The sequence below is a fragment of the Pelecanus crispus genome, chromosome 9 (assembly GCF_030463565.1).
Source record: "Pelecanus crispus isolate bPelCri1 chromosome 9, bPelCri1.pri, whole genome shotgun sequence".
Classification (NCBI taxonomy): domain Eukaryota; kingdom Metazoa; phylum Chordata; class Aves; order Pelecaniformes; family Pelecanidae; genus Pelecanus; species Pelecanus crispus.
The window spans coordinates 40,090,396-40,109,353 of record NC_134651.1 but is presented as its reverse complement, the minus strand read 5'-3'; the positions used below and the strand labels follow the sequence as shown (position 1 = coordinate 40,109,353).

The 18,958-nt window shown below is 48.0% G+C and overlaps 2 protein-coding genes across 3 annotated transcripts in view; one reads left to right on the top strand and one right to left on the bottom strand.

Annotated features, from left to right (window-relative positions):
- Positions 1 to 11,981, top strand: part of BRD3 (bromodomain containing 3) — a 41,854-nt gene extending 29,873 nt beyond the window's left edge. The window contains exons 7-12 of one of the 2 annotated variants that reach the window (XM_075717066.1): positions 1,802 to 1,930; positions 2,350 to 2,541; positions 3,390 to 3,625; positions 4,168 to 4,460; positions 6,389 to 6,517; positions 11,074 to 11,981. In XM_075717066.1, the coding sequence (XP_075573181.1) occupies positions 1,802 to 1,930; positions 2,350 to 2,541; positions 3,390 to 3,625; positions 4,168 to 4,460; positions 6,389 to 6,517; positions 11,074 to 11,090 (996 nt within the window). In that variant the 3' untranslated portion in view covers positions 11,091 to 11,981. Of the gene's footprint in view, positions 1 to 1,801; positions 1,931 to 2,349; positions 2,542 to 3,389; positions 3,626 to 4,167; positions 4,461 to 6,388; positions 6,518 to 7,266; positions 7,609 to 11,073 lie in introns of those variants that run through there. The other variant, XM_075717065.1, reaches the window with a different exon arrangement.
- A 4,535-nt stretch (positions 11,982 to 16,516) lies between these two features.
- BRD3OS (BRD3 opposite strand) lies at positions 16,517 to 16,786 on the bottom strand. Its single transcript, XM_075717134.1, has one exon. The coding sequence runs from the start codon at positions 16,784 to 16,786 to the stop codon at positions 16,517 to 16,519; it is 270 nt and encodes an 89-aa protein (XP_075573249.1).
- Between the last annotated feature and the right edge of the window lie 2,172 nt (positions 16,787 to 18,958).

The following is an 18,958-nucleotide window of genomic DNA, read 5'->3' as shown; positions in this document are numbered from 1 at the left end:
AGTGAATTTGTAACTGAAGATATTCCAGCCCACCAATTTAAAGTCCTTTTTTTTTCTTTTGTTAAGTTATTCTTTACAAGAAAACAAAACAAAAATCCACAGATTAAAACTGTTGGGTTAGAAAACCGTTGGGTTTGGATGAAAGCGAAGCCTCAGACACTGAAATGTATTTCACAGGCAGTAATCAGCCATTGAGTGTGCCAAACAAATATAAGCGCATCAAAAAGGCCTTTCATGCAGTAAGACGTATTTTAAAATAAATGGGCCCTTTCGTTCAGACATATGTTTTGCTTTGGAATTGGCCTGAGATGCTCTTCAGACAAGGCCAGCTCTCCTTCAGACAGAAGCACAAACCTATTTCCCTCTCTGTCTTTGTGCTGTGGCTTGGAGGCTTTCTTCTAGGTTATTCACCAAGAGAATGAGGTCTTCTGACAAAAGTTTGACAGATGTCTGGCTGCAGCACAGCAGAGAGTAAGGCTGCAGGAATGTCACCACCTGGGTGCAGGTCCCTCTGAAGCTGCATCCCTGGAGGTGAAATTCTGCCCTATTCAGAACAAAACCAGTTTTAGGAGTCATTGCAGTGTTTCGAGATAGTTACAAGGTCTGCCGTGTAGCTGTGAAATATCACTGGCCTCCATTGAACAAACGGTAGTTTTGCTTCCGTTAAGGCTTGTAGCGTGGGTTGCAGACCCTAAGCAGCCCTGCTCTCCGCTCAGACGCGGGATGTGTCTTCCCCGATCACGTTTGCAGCCTGTCTGCCAGTCAGCCCCTTCCCTTCACAGGGGGATACAGGTGCACAAGACGTACAAAAGGGAGGCCTGCAAGCACTTGGCAGATAGAGAATTTCTTTAAACCCAGCTCTTTTAAATGCAAATGAAATCTAGTGTTAGCTTCTTTTTCCTTTTGTTAGGAGTAATTGGAGCTAAGGTTTTGTATATAGTAGTAATATATGCATAAAATCAACTAAGTTCTAGGAATGCTATAAACTGTTCTCTAAACCCAAGTTATTCAGTCCCAAACAGCAAGAGAAATGGATGAAAGTGAGAGCTGAAAAATAAAGAGAAAGGAACAAGGTGCAAATATTTAGCTCCTGAAACTTATCCTCACTACACTAGGAAATAACATTATAAACAGGTTCATAAAGGGTGAATTCTGTATCCATTCTCTATCAGTTGGACTTTTAAATCAAGAGTAGGTGGTGTAGTTTAACTGTAAATGCCTATCTTACTGTAGGAATTGCCAAGCAAAATTCATGCCCTGTGTTAGCAGGAAGTCAGAGTTAGATGGTCATGATCTTTGCCCTTTCAGATTTACAGGGCAAATATACCCAAGCAGCATGTAGGAATACACACTTAAGGTACTCCCGTAATTGTAACTTGGTTGTTGACTCTTGCCCTTCCCGTCCATGATTCTTGTTTACATTAGTTTCTGATCCAGCAAACCCTTTTTCTAAATCCCTCTATTTTCTAATGGAATGTGGACCCTAACAGATTTATATAGTACTACTTAGAAAAAGAATACAACCCAAATTTAGAATCTTAAAGTGTTTAAACTGTTACGGAGCAATATCAACTTCTTTGGTGATCTGGTGTTCGTTTGCTTCCTTGTTTTAAAAAGCAGAAACTCTGAATGTTACTTAGGAACCAATAAGCCAGATCGAACTACTGTTCTCTTAGAGAAATGTGACTTTTGAGGCTGTTCTGAGCTGTGTCCAAGATGCACGTGTCCTCCATGCAGTTGCTACAAATGCCTTTTGCTTATGGCTTTTTCTCCCCTTTCCCTTTGGCTTGTTTGTTTGCAGAAAAAAATGGACAGTCGGGAATACCAGGATGCACAAGGTTTTGCAGCAGATATTCGGTTAATGTTCTCTAATTGTTACAAGTACAATCCTCCAGACCACGAAGTGGTAGCCATGGCCAGGAAGCTCCAGGTAAAGGTGTTGGCAAATGCATCTTCCAGAGTACACGTAGTTCAGCTTCAAGGTGTCCATTCAGAGATCCAAGTGTGGATCTGCTCTTGGCACCGACGAGAGTTGGTGATTCCTCCAGCCCTTGGAAAGAGCCATGTTCTCTGCTGCAGAACTGTTACGCTCTTCACATGGCATGACCCAGCACCACATTCCGCTCCTAAAACGTTACATTCATTGCTGTATAAAGTAATGGGAGAATTGTCTTGGGCTTACAGAGTATGTATGCCCGTCTGTACGTTATTATTTACTTGTACAGCACCATGTGTAGTGCAGTAAGGCCCTGACCCGCAGTGGGGTGTCAGGTGTGTTTAAAAGGCCAAAACATGGTCTTGGTGGCTGAGGCTCCTTTCGTCACCAGTTTTTTTCCCCCCTTTTTGTAGGATGTCTTTGAGATGAGGTTCGCAAAGATGCCTGATGAGCCTGCGGAGGCCCCACCTCCACCTCCACCAACAGCACCAGTGGTGAGCAAAAGCACAGAGAGCAGTCACAGCAGTGAGGAGAGCTCTTCCGACTCGGATAGCTCAGACTCAGAAGAAGAGCGAGCGACTCGGCTGGCGGAGCTCCAGGAGCAGGTATTGCAACGGCCAAGCTGTGTGTCTGTGTCTGTGCAGTAGAAAGGACATAGCAGGAGGAAGGGTTTAATTTTGTTCTTAAAAATCCCATCTAGGCTGGTATGCAGCAAAGCAATCTCCCCTTCTGCCAGCTAAAGGGGAAAAATGCTCAGCTGTGAAGTAAGTGCACGTTCGATGTAATGTTAATTTTCTTTGAGATAGCCGGTCTCGGTGCTGATGCTCTGTGCTTCCTTCTGGGATCCCAGAGTATGAATGAAGGTGCAGACAATACTAGGGGTCTGGGAAGAACAGAGACCTCCATTTTGTGTGAGAGCTCAGGCATAACGAAATCTGTTGCAAGCTTCCTGTGGGATATTGCCCCCCTGTACCCATCTGTAGAAGTGAGCTGTTTTGACTGTTGTGGTTGCAAATGATTAAGCCATGGCCTTTCTTATTATGCAGATACACAATGCCAGATGCTACAGTGCTTACATGTGCTACCGTAATACAATGAAGTGTTAACAAAGTAGCTTATCTGGTGTCTCCAATCAAGCTAGTAAGAGAGCCAAGAAGTGAACCCAGGATTCCAGAGGCCAAGTTGTCAGCTCTCTAGATGGCGCTATTGAGCTTAATTTTTATTTGCCCCTATAAAACAACAATGATGTTTTCATTTGAGTCAACTTCTGCATATTCGCACTGCATTTTTTAAAGAATTTCAAATCAAGCAAAGTCTCCTGAGTTCAGTCACTAGACTGCTTGATCACTGACTTTGTGAAATACTTACACGTTGGGATGTAGAGGAAGGGTATGTGGCGGCATCAGTTATCTTGCCTTGAAGTCTGATTTGTTTTTCCACTGTTCTCCCCCAGCTAAAGGCCGTCCATGAGCAGCTAGCTGCATTGTCACAAGCGCCAGTGAACAAACCAAAGAAAAAAAAAGAGAAGAAGGAAAAAGAGAAGAAAAAGAAAGATAAAGAGAAGGAAAAAGAAAAGCACAAAGTAAAAGCTGAGGAGGAGAAGAAACCCAAGGTGGCTCAACCACCAAAACAAACCCAACAGAAGAAAGCCCCAGCTAAGAAAGCAAACAGCACGACCACAGCTAACAGGTGAGAGCCTGCCTTCTGCGAGTTGCCTTAAGGGGAATGCCAAGAGTTTCCAGCCCGTTTCTCTTGTCCCTCCTGTCTCCGTTGAACTCCTGGTGAAGCTTGGTTGTCAGAGCAGTTAATTTGCTGTTGAATAGTGTCCCCATTCCCAGACAGCTCCAGGGAGTCTTTAAGTTAGAGCTGGCAGTGGAACCATCATATTTCCACCATCCAACTCTCTCAGAATCCCTGCCTGATCCCTCTCAGATAAAAGTTTTGCTTTTTGCCTTTTGCGCAGCCAGCAAGAACGTGCCGTTTCATTGCTGCCCCCCTGCTGCTATGTGGGCTTGTTGTCATGCCTCACAGGGCTAAAATATAATAGAACAGCTGATCTCAGACTTCTGAACTTTTTCAGAAGTTGTGGTGCTGTTCAAGCCATCTGGCTAGAGGTTCAAAGCCAAGAGCATTGGGATGTTTGTTACAAGGGGGGGGGGGGGGGTGTTGGAAAAAAGAGTTCATTGCTTCTATATACCCATGAATGTTTCCATGCTTGCCAACCCCCCCAGGCAGCCCAAGAAAGGAGGCAAACAGGCATCTGCAACCTACGATTCGGACGAGGAGGAGGAAGGTCTGCCCATGACCTATGATGAGAAACGACAGCTCAGCTTGGACATCAACCGCCTTCCCGGGGAGAAGCTAGGCAGGGTGGTGCACATCATCCAGTCACGGGAACCTTCCCTCAGAGACTCCAATCCCGATGAGATAGAAATAGATTTTGAAACATTGAAGCCCACAACTTTACGAGAACTGGAGAGATACGTGAAATCTTGTTTACAGAAAAAACAAAGGAAACCATTTTGTAAGTTATCTCCTGGGGCATGTGTTCCCCCACCAGCTCTTGGGCTCAGCTTTGGAGTCAGGGTAGGGCATGTATGTTGGGATTCTCTTACCCAGCTGTTGGGTATGTGATGACAGGGGTTTTTAGAGATTCTTTTCTCCCAAGAATATGTACAGAAACTTTCTGGTTTTTCTTCCCACGATGTCATGCTGTGGAGGCTTGGAGGACTATTGTGTTCCTCTACAAGATCTGTGTGATACCTTTATCACTTACCTAGAATCTAGAAGGCACTATAAAGGTTTCGGTCTCATTGTGTTAGGTGTTATGTGCACACATTTGGAAGGATCAGTTTCTTATCCTGAATAGTTTAGCATCTAATTAGGAAGGAAACAAAAAGCGTGGCTGGGATCCAAAACACCAAGGGAATAAATGACTTGCACAAAGTTACCTGGGCAACCTGTGGGTTCTGCGTGTAAGTGTCTGAGTTGTATATTCACCCCAGAGCTGCTCTTCCTAGATGGCCTGATCACCATATTGCCCGCAGTCTCTATCAGATCAGAGGATTAATGTTAATGCACTGCCGAGTGTACGGTTCAGTATGGGACAGGTTTTTCTCTGTGCCTCACCCACAGAGTGTGAATTGTTGCGCTCCCTTGAGAGTTTAGTTCCAGCTGAATAGCGGTAGGATCACTTACCTGAAGTGGTCCGGGCTCTGTCCATCTGCTTGTCGCTTAAGAGGGAGCTGTCCTGTAAGAGTATAACACAATAGTTACTCGCAGCTCTTGCAGAGCACCTCCATTTCCTCACCACAGGACTTTCAGGTAGGCGTAAGCAAAGCTCAGACTTTGATCCTTCTTTTTTTTTTTTTTTTTTTTTTTTAATACATTGCTTTGACACACACACGCACACACACTCTCCCCCCGCATCCTTCACTGTTGGAATAGCTCAGGAAAAGATTTTCCAGAGTGGTTAGGAACAAGAAGCATCCTTTTGTTTTGGAACCAAAGCACAGAATAACGCAGATAACCTCAGATGTCTGTCTGCCCACTCCTCTGAGACTGGTACACCCTGGGCTAGCAGGCTGGCGTGCCTGACCCCAGCTGGCCTCTCCTGCTGTCTGCTCTCTATTGCAATGCTGAGTGTTCAGGGGTGCACCCTCTTAGGACCGTGCTTTCCGGATTTCTCCCTCTCTCTCTCTTTCTCTCTCTCTTTTTTTTTTTAAAAAAAAAATCATTGCTTTAAAACAGCACACAGAAATGTAGGTATTTCCTTGCTGGATCAGGCAAAACGTCTGGCCCCTGTCTTGTGCTTCTGATACTGGCCTGCACCTATGTTCAGTTACTCCTCCTTTGGAGGGATATTTCTTCTGCTCAGAAGGATGAGTATTGCTGGTACTTCTCACTATTTGCATCCTAACTGATGCGGTTACATTCTTGTCTGCCAGCATTCACCTCGGTTTTTAATTTGTCTGTTTTGTTTTGGTTTATATTTAAAGCAGCATAAAACACAGTAGATTCTTGCATGAGGTATCTTAAGTTATAATGGCAGATGCTTACTTCTGACAACCTTTAATGGGACACTTTATTTTACAGGGCAGAAAACCCATGTAACAATTCTGTAATTACAAATCTGTAACTATTGACCATATAACTGGCTGGTAAGTAACCTGTAACTACAAGGTTATTACATGGATATTTCTATCTTCTAAAATACTTTCCAGAAGGTCTCTCTTAAAAAGTGCATGTTACATGATGATGGTGATTGGATGATCTAGACAACTTCATGTGTTGTCCTCTATCTGGGATGTGTAGTTACCGTGTGGTCACGTGTTCTTAGCAGTGTCACTGCAGAGTGGCTGCACAGATTGACATGCCCTGTAAAATAGTGATGTCCGCTCTTTTTCGCCTGCAACCATGCAGTTTCAGAATTTGTGCGTTCCTCCTCTACAGCTGCAAGTGGAAAAAAGCAAGCAGCAAAGTCAAAAGAAGAGTTAGCTCAGGAAAAGAAGAAAGAACTAGAAAAACGGTTACAGGACGTCAGTGGGCAGCTAAACAACAACAAGAAACCTGCAAAGAAAGGTAATGGCTTTGGTTTTACTATGCTAACAGTGCCCTAAAAGCTGTGTATGTAGGTAGGCTTTCTCACTGAGGCAAAACTGCTGCCTTGTAGCTTTGGGTTTATCTCTGTGATGGTTACCCCAGTTGGTCACTAGTGTCAGGGCACAGCGAGTTACTGCTGGGTGCTGAGCTTCCCTGGGGGGGTTGCTTTGGTCCCTGTCCAGGTGGAAGCTCTCCTGGCTTGTAAATGTGAGGTGTCTTGGAGGAGATTCGTCCTTCAGAGGGAGGAGGATCATCTGTGTTAGCCTGTGCAGGACTGTGCGTGCAGACCAGTAGCGCAGAGCATCTAATGGATGTTTTTTCTCCATCATGGGATTAAAAAAGCCCAAGCCCCTCTGTAGTGCAGTAGTGTGAAAAATGGTACAAAAGGTTCTTCCAGCGTGAACTAAGCTTCTTCCAGCTTCGCGCAAGTCAAGCAGGGTTTTCTTGGGTTCAGAGGTTGCACTGAAGCATGCAAGGCTGTGGACACAGCTCCCCAGGTGCTCTGCTCTCCTGCACGGATCCCAAACTTTCATGGTCGCCTGCAGCCTGAGAAACCTTGGTGTCCACTGACGGGACAGGCCTCGTTGCAGCAAGCAAAGGCTGTGGGTAAATAAGCTGCCCAGGCAAAAGGAAGTTGTGAACAAAGCCGCAGAGGATGAAAGATGTGGGCCAACCTTCTCTAGTTCAGTTCCTTGCAAGTAACCACATCGCTGCCTTCTTCCCCGCAGAGAAATCTGGCTCAGCTCCCTCCGGAGGCCCTTCCCGGCTCAGCAGCAGCAGCTCCTCCGAGTCTGGGAGCAGCAGCTCCAGCGGCTCCAGCTCGGACAGCAGCGATTCGGAATGAGTTATGGACACTTACACACAAAACACAAAATGGACATCACCCTCACCGATGTTCTGCAGTGTTTCTTTCTCTCCTTAATATACTGCTCTTGTTCCACGGTGGTCAGGTTTTTTTCCCCTCTCTTTCTCTGACTTTTTTATTTTATTTTTTAATTCAGTGTTATAAAAGGTATCTTCCATTTTTTTGGGGGCCCTCTTTTCATAGGTCAAAGATCTTTGCGTGTGTGTGTGTGAGACTAGACTTTATGACAAATAGTTCCCTTTGCATAAAGTCTCTAAAATACATTTTAACTGAAGAAGATTGGTTGAAAATGGAAGAACTTTGAACTCTTAGCAGGAGATAAATAGAAAGTTCTGCAAGGTTTGTAGTACATTTCCCTCCCGCCCCTTCCCTCTCCCCAGAATGTTCTCTTTTAATAAGCCTGCCTGGCTCACACAAGGTAAAAAAAAAAAAAAAAAAAAAATCTTTTTTTAAAGAAATCTCTGTAAAATGGTACTGTATCTGAAAGATGTTAGCTTTTGAACTAGTTGGTGTATTTGTTATTAGCACTAGTATTCTTAATCTCGAAGTCTACAGTGTGATGAAAATGTCAGATGCTATCATCTTTTTACATAAAAACAAAAACACAAAAAAATTCTCATGTACTGTGGATTGCTAACATGCTTTTTTTTTTAATCTTGGTAGAGGCATAGGCACCTGTTCAGGAAAGTATTTAAGCATGAATTTAAGCACATGAGCAATACAAGTGATTGCATTTCTTGGTTTTCCACTCAAAATTTTCATTTTTCTTGGGGATATGTTGGGAAGAAGGGAGCAAGGGACACTCAAGTTTCTTGGGAATGTTATTTTTAACATCAAATAGATAATTTCCAGGAAATGGCCACTCTCTATGAAAGTTTTCATTTAATTGAAAACGGGTTTTGGCTGAAAGTTCTCAGCTGGACCTCAGAGTGATCCCTGCAGAGTGACCAAGGCAAGTCATGTGCTCGTTATTAGACACATGCTTAAGTACTTTCTCCTTGACAAGCACCTCAGTCTGGGCTTAAAATAAAGGAGCACTGAGCTCCAGCTGAGGCTGAGCTGGCAGGGGAATTGGAGAGGGATGTTGTGTGTGTTTGGGGGTTTGTTTGTTTTTTTTTTTCCCCCCTCCTTACCGTTTCAGTAGTGAGCTCCTACAAAGGGAATGCTACTTCTGTGTCATGCAGGGTGCAGGTTTCCAGACACTGAAATGCTTACCTCAATAAAAAGAAAAAAGAGGGGAGGGAGAAAAAAAGAAAAGAGACAATTTTTTAAGGCTTGCAGTTTTTTTTAGTCTAGCCTAATGTTTTGACCTGCATTGCTGCAATACACTGTTTTCACTGTCCCTAATTTCATGTATATACAAGTACTTTATTTATTAAACACCATTGGTCATTTAAAACTTACTAAAAAAAATAACAAAGCTGCATTATGCAGACCAGCAGAAATGCAGACTTTTAATGTGGTTTAAACCAGATTTAAAAAAAAAAAAAAAAAACAACAAAAAAAGCAAATAAAAATCTGACACTTTATTTAAATCCAATGGACTTTATACCTACAGGTGCTACAGTCCAGTCTATCATGCGTCTGGTGCTCTGTCATGTTTGTGTTCATTGTTGGTTTTGTTTTCTCTCTTCTTTATCTTTTCACCCCAGCCCCCTTTTTTCCTGTTTTGTACAGATTTTGGAGACATACAGGTAGATACAATTTCTTGATGCAGCACATTATTATTTTCGCTGTAATATTTGCAGAGGTCTTTTCCCCCCTCTCTCTCTTTTGGGTTTTTTTTGTTTGTTTGTTTGTTTGTTTTTTTGTTTTGTTTTTTTAGAACAGTGGGTTTTTTCTTTTATAATCCAATTTTAGGAAAACACTAGTTCTATAATTATATAAAATTTGTAATCTGAGGGGCAGAAATTTATTGTAAATTCTTAACTTTTTATTGTAAAGAAAAAAAATATACAGAGTTTAACAGAAAGTTATGCCTTTCCCTCTCCCAGCACCAGCCCCTAAGGCTGCCTGTACTGTGGGGTAGCCCTAAAATTCACCCTGCTGCCGTCTCTATTAGTGGTTTGCCAGAGGCCCCGTGGTGCAGATTGCATCAGCTTTTATTTTTCACATAGGTGAGTGGCCCTGGAGGACGACTCAGCCCCAGCACACGATTCTCATTGCACGCTCAGCCTCCAAGAGCCAGGACAGCAGACTGTGTGCTGGGATGCGTGGGGTGTGGGGGATGTCCCTTTGCTGGAAAGCCGGGGAAGCGCAGGGCCAGCCTGTTATTAGCACTCCATGGTTTGCACTTCAGACTGCATCCACGCTCAGCTGCCCGTCACTGCCCATTGACTGAGGTTTTATTAGCTAGACGCTTACGCATCTGTCTTTAAAAAATCCATCTTTCAAAGATCAGCATTTCAGAGCGTTCAGTTGTGCGTCTCGTGCAGCTGACGTGCCTCTGTCCATGTCGCATCTGTGTAGTGGCAGTAACACGCTCTCCACAGTTTGCTGTAGAAAAGAATTCCCTTTTTTTTTTTGCTGAGGGCTGAGAGCGCGATGCTGTGTTGCTGTGAGGCACTGAGTTCCTCCTATAAGTTGCTGGGCATCTTCAGCTCGTTTTGCAGTCACCGGGGTGCTTTGCCTGTTGGCAGGAGGCTCTTGAGTCTTTGCAGATAGTTTCCCATAGTATTTGAAAGTGGATGAACTAGGGTATTCCAATTCTTACTGAAATTAATGATTTTTCTTTTCCATTAACAATGGACTTATTTTTAGTTCCTCTATTTTTTTTAAATTCTGCCCTTAAAAAAAATCTTTCCCTAGACAGATCCTTAGTAATATATTTTCAGAATTTACTATGAGGAAATGTAATATACACCTAATTAAGAGCTTAGGTTTTTTTTAATGGGGTCAGGTTTCATCTGTGTTTCTCTTACTGTCTGAGACTTGCATTATCAAAACCAACTAGTATTTTAATTAAAATAATTACAGCCAATTCAGTACCATGACCACTTGGATAAACAAGCTCCCAGTTTTCCCTGCTTGAAAGCTTTTCCTGTGTGCATTAACCTGAGCTGTGTGACGTGGTGGTCGCTCCCGTGCGGAGAACAAACCACGGCCGGCGTTGGAGGCCGTAGCAGCCCACCCGGCAGCCGCTCTCGCCAGCATCGCTGCCGTGCAAAGCCCAGGGACCTGGCTCTGCAGCGTGCCGCCGTCTTCCCGACGTCAGGGACAACCCCGCTGAGCGCGGCCAGGGTACAGACGTCCCTCTAGGACGCGTAGGTCTGTCCCACCGAAATCAGTGGAAAGGTTAGAGCCAAAGGGTTGGGGACCGAGCGTGAAGTGATGGAAGGGGGCCTGGCCTGGGACTGTCTGCAGTGCTGGAGGAGGATCCCCGTTTTAGTTGGCAACCCTGTCCTAGCTTGGGCATTTGCAAGGAAAACGAGCAACCAAACCTGCCAAGGAATACGAAGAACCACCTGCATATCTTTGATAATCCCCAGCTGCGACTTGGGCTACCATTTAGTGGGAAGCTTTGTTTTCGTGGAAAGTAAGGTGTTCCCTGTGAAAGGGCAGTTCACAGGAGAAATCCATTTTGACATGACCTTCGCTTCAGGAAAGAAATTGGTGACTCTTCGTTTCCAAATGTTGTTCTTACGCTTTTTCATTTTCGCATTGTTTGTAGCGCTCGTTCTCTCCTGACATGTCAGTAGTGGTGCCTCTTGTATCTCCAGATCAGAGTGTCTCCAGGAAAGAAGAGATGTTTTCAGTCCATAGTAAGTAGCAGCAGCCCTTAAAGAGCTGGAAACTGAAACAACAGAGCATTTCTTTAACTGAGTTTGTATTGCATGACATGTCAGTACAGATGTCATGAAGTAACTTTAAAATGATCAAACGTATAACATTTGAAAGGACATTTTTAAACTTAAGAATAAAAAAAAGATTGACATTTTTATGGTAGAATTTTTCTTGAACGAACAAAGTTTAACTTTGTTTTCCAGGGGAAACTTCACTGAAATCAGTATGATTTCTTATGTATACATACACACGAATAGTTTTATTGAAACTGTTTTTTCTGACGAATTCCTGTTTGACAAAACAATATCTGACCAGACCTATTATCAATCAACCAGCATTACCGCACCTTTAAAAACTTTGTTAAATTTTACCTGATTGTAAGATCAGCCTGTTCCTTGGCAAACCATCAGATGTAGGCTCGGTGGGACCAGAGGGAGATCTGCATCCCATGGGCTCAGGCCCTGATCGTCTACTAAAGGAATCTGTTGCCTACAAGAGTTTTCTGCTAACCAAATGTTGTCTGTACAAAATCATTTCAGTTTTGTATTGATGTGATTTTAAACTTTCCTACCGACAGGGTTTGTAACTGTAGGACTGATATTTCAGGACTATGTAACTGTTGTTTGTGAGTGCGTGTGCGATAGATGCACGCACCCACCCACACACATACACAAGCACGTGTGTGCGTGTAAATATATACAAATTAGTTACCCAGTGAGGTCTCTTTCCATGTTCTCTATGTGGTAGAAGCAGACTGCAGTTACCTAATCTAGTTCTTTCTCTGTTTTGGGGACTCTTAGACCAGTTTTTAATTTTTTCCTTGTTTTGAAAGGAATGATGTTTTTTAAAGCTGGGGTTGGAGCTAGGGGGAAGGGATTGGGGCATGACAAAGAAAAAAAAAAAAAACACACAACCTTTTTAGTACTGGATTTTAAAAAGACGTATTGTCGAACATGAGCACTTACCACTAGGGCTAACTGTGGGCAGGCTCTGCGTTGTTGAAGATAAATTTAGGGCGAGGATTCATTACGCTGGCAGCATTATCTTGCTTGTAAAACAATGAGATGCATTTTTTTAAAGAAATGGTATTTGCATATCTTTTTAAATGTCATTTTTAAAAATAAATAAACCACCAGCTAGGATTTGACACAGGCCACTTAGAACTCACCCCTGATACTGGCATAACCAATCCAGAAAGATTTGTTGTTGTATTTTTGTTTTGTTTTCTGGGTTTTTTTAATATTTAAAAAAATGTTACTTTTCTGTATGATGTGCATGCAAATTTACCGTAACTCTTTTTCTTAAAACTTTTTAGTGCCATTTCTAGTATATTCCTGTAAATGTCAGTTACTGAAAAGAAATGAGTCAATGTAAGTAGTTTAGCTTGTTTATTGCAAATTGCTGGCCTCAAACACAAGAGAATTAAAAAAAAGAGTTAGAAAGTAATCTTTGATGTTACTGGTAATCATGGACCCTGGTCCTGGGGCATTTGTTTTGTTTTCATAATAAAAAGAAAAATTGTTTTGTGTGTGCAGTTTGATCCCATATTTTCCCCTCTCCTCTCCCTTTCCCTGCCCTCATCTCCTTTTTCAGGTGTTGACCTTGCTCCAGTTGAAAACCTTGTTGGCCTTTGACCAAGCAGTCAGTTGAGTAGCATTGCTAAGAGACAAACATAAATATACTAAGAGTCCTAGGGCCATGAGTATTGAAATAATTTGGAAGGAATTCTGGAAGTCCAGCTGTTGGCACCAATGGGGTGCCCCACTAATGGGGCACACTGCCTTCGGAGCAGGGGGCGAGTCTGGGGCTGCCGGCTTGCCCTGGGGTCTCCGAATCACGGTTCAGTACCTGGCGTAGACGTGCTCTAAATCCACCTTTCTGTTGGTGAGGGAAACCCTCGGGCTGCTTTAATGCACCGGGGCAGCCAAGGAAGGACTTTGCTCTTCCTAGAAGCCTACAATCTAAAGGGGTCTTAGTTTCTGTGAGAATTGCATCCGATTGAGGTAAGTTCAGCTGAAAAGAAGGAGGTGAAACTCTCACCCAGGTGTAATGCTGACTGCTTTCAAACCACCGAGACCTGACTGAACCAGAGGGGATTTCTCAGCAGCCTTGGCAGCGGCACCCGCTCCACCGGTGGGTGCCGGCCCCGCGGGCCCGGGGTGGCCAGGACGGGGCAGACGCAGTTGGGGAAGGGGGGCCCGGAGGGGCTGGTCACGTTCGCAGCAGAGTCTTGACATTACTGTATGGTGGCCAAGATCTATTTTGGTCACTGGAGAGGGTTCAGGTTGGTTTTGCTGTTAGGTTTCTCAGATGCATGCCTGATGGTTTATTTATAAGGTAAGGGTTACAACAGCCACGTTTCCCCAGGGTTAATCTTTCTTTAACCCTGTTCCTGCTCATTGGGTTTAAAAGCCGTGATCTCGCCAAGGTTTCAGCAAACGTGTTTTGCTTAGCTGGTGTGTCAGCGTAGCTGCGTGCTGTATCAGTGATACCCCCAAAGGAAATGTTTGTTCAACCTATCCTCTAAAAATCTCCTGTGAGGCGGTTGCCCCACAGGAGGATGTTTTCTTTAGCATTTACTAGTGAGTTACTTCTAGGTGCATCGAGCAGCGCTGCTTCTTACAGACTTGGAGGAGGTTGAGGACAGGCGGAACACAGTTGAGGTTCGTCTCACGCCGATGTCTGTAGAGGTTATCGCATGTGTGACAGCCGGAGGCTGTCCTCGTCGCCGAATGCACCCCTAGGACTTGACAAGGGCTGTTGGGCTGGGGAACCTGGAGGAGCCTCCTCCAGACGTGGCCAGTCTTAGCAGGTACAGCGGTGCGACTTTGGAGAGGGAGTTACCCACAGCCCCACCAGTAACCAAGGTAATTCCCAACTGGGAGAAGCTGCCTATCCCCCGCGTGTTCCCTCTTCTGCCCGGGTGGGGATTGGGAGTGGGAATAGCTGTAATCCTCACATGTGCCAAAGCGATTAACGTGCAGAAGAAAAACAGCTGCTCGCGATGATGCATTCGAATCATTTTAATGCACTTTATCAAAGAGGCTACAACAGCATTTTAAACAAGTGCATCAACGCTGCGCAACTGGCTTACAGAAATGCTCGCTCCTAGCAGCCACTCCACAAACCCGCTGTGACTAATAAGGACACAGGGATATGGAAAATAGTACAGTCACATTCACGGAGAGATGGAAGAACAAGTCACGCTCTTCCTGTACTGTCATGTCCAGCCTCAATCCTGGAAGAATTTATGCACATACTTGAGGTTTTTATTCTCACATAGTCCAGTTAACGCTCTTCAAATAGCTGAATTTTGGTTTACCAGCCACATAAACAAAAAATGACTGATTATACCCAAAATAATTAACTTTCTTACTGAAATTAAAAAAAAAAAAAAAGTTTTTTTTCTGTAAGAAAAGAAAATGAACAGCTGGTTTTGGGGATGTGCTGTTCCTTAAACTCCTGGAGTTTGCATGCTCTACCTTCAACAGCCCGCTCAGTGCAGGAGCACCGCTGCCGGCAGCTTTCTGAGTCTCGCTGGTTTTGTGAATCTTGCTGAATGCTTTCTCCCCCAGTTGAAAAACATTTCTTCACCAAAATATTTCTCAGAGCTAGCCCTGGCAAGACCAAGAGGACTGTTTGAGCGTGCAGAGCAACGTGCGGGTCTGCGAAGCACTGAGGTCCATCAGCAGGTTTAGTTGTATGAGCACACACGTAACGTACGAAACATCAACACATGCATAAATAGTACTTAAAAAAAAAAAGAGCTGCCTATGGTTTACAGTGCATACACGTGCTACGGATCGGGGCTGAGTACATCAAACCTCTACGATCTCACGTTAAAGCAGGTATGTTCTGCTCAGCACATTGAGTTCAGCAAACTTGAGTGTGTGTTGCAGGATTTAACCCACACGGGAGAGGTGGAAGAGATTCTTCTTCACTGTATTAAAAAAAAATATAAAGTGCTTGAAAAATGCAAAAGAGGTTTTAGGTAAATAGAAGTAATGGATATGCCTCATTTTAGGCAGGCAAATAATCAACACTGAATTTAATGTCAAATACTGATTTGCTTGAAATTAAGCCTATACCTAAGTGCTGCTGGATTAGGTGCATGGGGCTGCCCGAGGACGTCCTAGGCAGGACATAAAGGGAGTCTATGGCTTAAGCCCAACGTTAAACTTTAATGCTGAACCCTGGGCACGTAATTAGCACCCCTGGAAGTGGTACTGCTTTGTTTGTAATAAAGATTTAGGTGCTTGCTGGGTTGAGTTTCTCAGCTTGATCTTGCTTTGAGCAAGTGAGGGATTCACCTCTAACAGAAACAACCTGAAAGCAGTCCCTATTCCCAAGAAGTGCAACTGTAGTATTTTTCCTTCTGAAATCCTTCAGCTAGTTGAAACAAACACTCCCAGGCACAGCTTTGAAAATACATGCGCCACATCTACTCTCCAACCTGAATTAGAAGATAAACCCTTCCAAGCTACTGCATGCATTAAAACTTAAGCGCGAAGTAAACTTCAGTAAACTGTTCTCTTCGTTAAGTGATCTCGGGGCAGGTATGTACTGTGTAGGAGTTTCCTTATGTTCCTTGGCAGGAGATGGGTGCATTTACAGGAGCTTTCTTCCTGTTGTTCTCCTGGGCCTGCCCCTCACTTGGTGATCTGTTCCCGAAGCATGGGCTGGGAATCTACCTGCGTGAAGGGAGACGGCTCCCCCGACTCCAGAAGTCCCGTAGCATCTGAAAGGCCCTTTGCTTTGCACAGGATGAAACTGCAGCGTGCCGCAAGAAATCGCTTCCTTACCTGGTTCTAAGAGACTTCCAGGGCAGTAATTAAAGGGAGGCAGGGCAAGCAGAACAAGGAATGGCCGGGTAGTTACAGATCACCTTCCTAAAATCTTAGCCTTGATGGAAGCGGAGCTGCGCTCGCCTCTCTCCCACCAGCATTCGCAGAGTTTTAGCGGTGCGTAAGGACTAGCAAGTGGAAGTGCCCGCTGGGGATGGCTCCCGCACGACAGCGGGTGTTTCGCACGGTACACAAGCCACTCACAAGCAACACATGGTCCAGCACGGACCCTGCCAAGATGCTAGGCAGCAAACACAGGCTCGTGAGTTCCCCGACGAGACTGTTTTCGCTACACGCGCTCAGTGACATGCAAAATCTGATGCTACCAACGGCGAAAACAAGCACACGCTTCAGCCAGCCTTTCTGGCCTATCCCGTGCACGCCGCGTTCGCCGCGGGTCTGAGGATGGCGCAAACCCATCTCCCCCAGCTTGATGCAAGTCTGCTTTGTCTCCACGCGCGGATTTCTAATGCAAAGCCACCGGAATTACATAATAGCACAAAACTTAGATTGCCCCGTGTCCCTGGAGACATCCAGCTTGTTTTTGTCCCGCACCAGGATGGCTTCGTTGCCGTACTGCGAGTACCACATGCTCCGGCTCCGGCTCAGGTACGTGTTGGGGGGGGCCGACTCCAGTTTCTGCTGCTGCTGCTGCCAGATGAGCAGAGAGGTGTCCCGGTACCGCAGCCGGGCGTAGCCCTCGGACAAGGCTTTTTCTGGCAGGGGCACCCTCCCGTTCATTACTTTGTCAGTCATCGGCTCAGGGGTAGCTTCGAAGACGAGAGCTCCTTCCCCGCAGCTCTGAAATGCACCCCGCCGGCTCGCTCCCGGTCGACTGCTGCTGCTTTGAGCTCGAGGGAGAACATCCCCAGGGGCACGGCTCTCGTGTCGCTGGACGTCAGCGCCGCTCAGGAAAGGGAGAGGGGACACGCGCACCCAAAAATCACAACGGGCAGCCTGGCCTCGCTTAAATAACAAGCCGGGACTTCCGAAAGCTCATGCGGTGGTGATGCCGCGACGTGTCCCATCTCGCAAAGGGGACCGCGCGCAGGCGGGCTGCTTGGGAGTCCATGAGGTATCGCGGTGGGCACGGGCGCTGGCTCCGGGGCGGTGGGCTTGCTCCGCAGCCAGGGCCGAGCGGCTCCGGGTGAGTTTAGCTTCCCTGAAGAACGGACCCCGCAGCTGTAAGGCAGAGCCAAGAGGTCAGACCGAAGAGGTCACCGGCGCCCAGGCCCGTGCGTGAGTTCTTCACGCTGATGCCGGACGGACGGACGGAGCCCGGCGAGTCACGCACTCGGGGAGGCAGGGGACGACGCTGCCCCCCCGCCCCGTTACGGCCCCCGAGCTGGGGCACCCATCGCCCCCTGACAGCACCGCTGCGGGGCTTCGCCTGGGGGGCACGGCGAGGGTCACCCCGAGGCCTGGCAGCGGGGGTCCCTGCCCTGCCAGGGCCCCTTTCCCACCACCACCGTGCCCCCCGCCTCCCGCCCGACCCCCGACCCCCTTCCACCGGCACCGCGCCCCCCCCGCAACCCCCCCCCCGCTCCCGGGGGGGTTCCTGCACCCTCCTGCCCCTGCACGCACCCCGTGGGGCACCCCCACCCCTGCAGCCCCCCGAGGGCTCCCCGCACCCCCCGCCCGTGCCCCCCGCCCCACGCCGGTGCTGCCCGGCCCCCACCGTGCTGCGCTGCCCGGCCCGGCCCGGCCCGGCCCCGCCGCCGCTCGGCGCAGCAGCCGCGGAGCCGCCCCCGAGCGCATCATGGCGGGAGGAGCCAGCGCCGGAGCGGGGGGGCCGCGGGCCGGGCCGCAGCCCGGGGCACGGCAGTGGGGGTCCCCGAGTGGGGTGCGTGGGGCCGGGGCGCGGCAGTGGGGGTCCCCGAGTGGGATGCGTGGGGCCGGGACATGGCAAGGGGGCTCCCCGAGTGGGGTGCGTGGGGCTGGGGCGCGGCAGTGGGGCTCCCCGAGTGGGGTGCGTGGGGCCGGGGCGCGGCAGTGGGGGTCCCCGAGTGGGGTGCGTGGGGCCGGGACATGGCAAGGGGGCTCCCCGAGTGGGGTGCGTGGGGCCGGGGCGCGGCAGTGGGGGTCCCCGAGTGGGATGCGTGGGGCCGGGACATGGCAAGGGGGCTCCCCGAGCGGCGTGCGTGGGGCCGGGGCATGGCAGTGGGGGTCCCCGAGCGGCGTGCGTGGGGCCGGGGCGCGGCAGTGGGGGTCCCCGAGTGGGGTGCGTGGGGCAGGGACATGGCAAGGGGGGCTCCCCGAGTGGGGTGCGTGGGGCCGGGGCGCGGCAGTGGGGGTCCCCGAGCGGCGTGCATGGGGCCGGGGCACGGCAGTGGGGGTCCTGCGCCAGGTGAATGGGTCCGGAGTATGGCAATGGAGCATCCCTAGTGGGGTGTGTGGGTCCAGGGCACGGCAGTGGAGCATCCCTAGTGGGGTGTGTGGGTCCCAGGCACTGCAGTGGGGCTCCCCAAGTGGGGTGCGTGGGGCCAGGGCACGGCAGTGGGGCTCGCACGCCAGGTGCATCAGTCCAGGGTACGGCAATGGAGCATCCCTAGTGGGGTGTGTGGATCTGGGACATGGCAGTGGGGCTCCCCGAGTGGGGTGCGTGGGGCCGGGGCGCGGCAGTGGGGGTCCCCGAGTGGGGTGCGTGGGGCCGGGGACATGGCAATGGAGCATCCATAGTGGGGTGCGTGGGGCTGGGGCACGGCAGGTGGGGGTCCTGCGCCAGGTGAATGGGTCCGGAGTATGGCAATGGAGCATCCCTAGTGGGGTGTGTGGGTCCAGGGCACGGCAGTGGAGCATCCCTAGTGGGGTGTGTGGGTCCAGGGCACGGCAGTGGAGCATCCCTAGTGGGGTGTGTGGGTCCCAGGCACTGCAGTGGGGCTCCCCAAGTGGGGTGCGTGGGGCCAGGGCACGGCAGTGGGGGTCCTG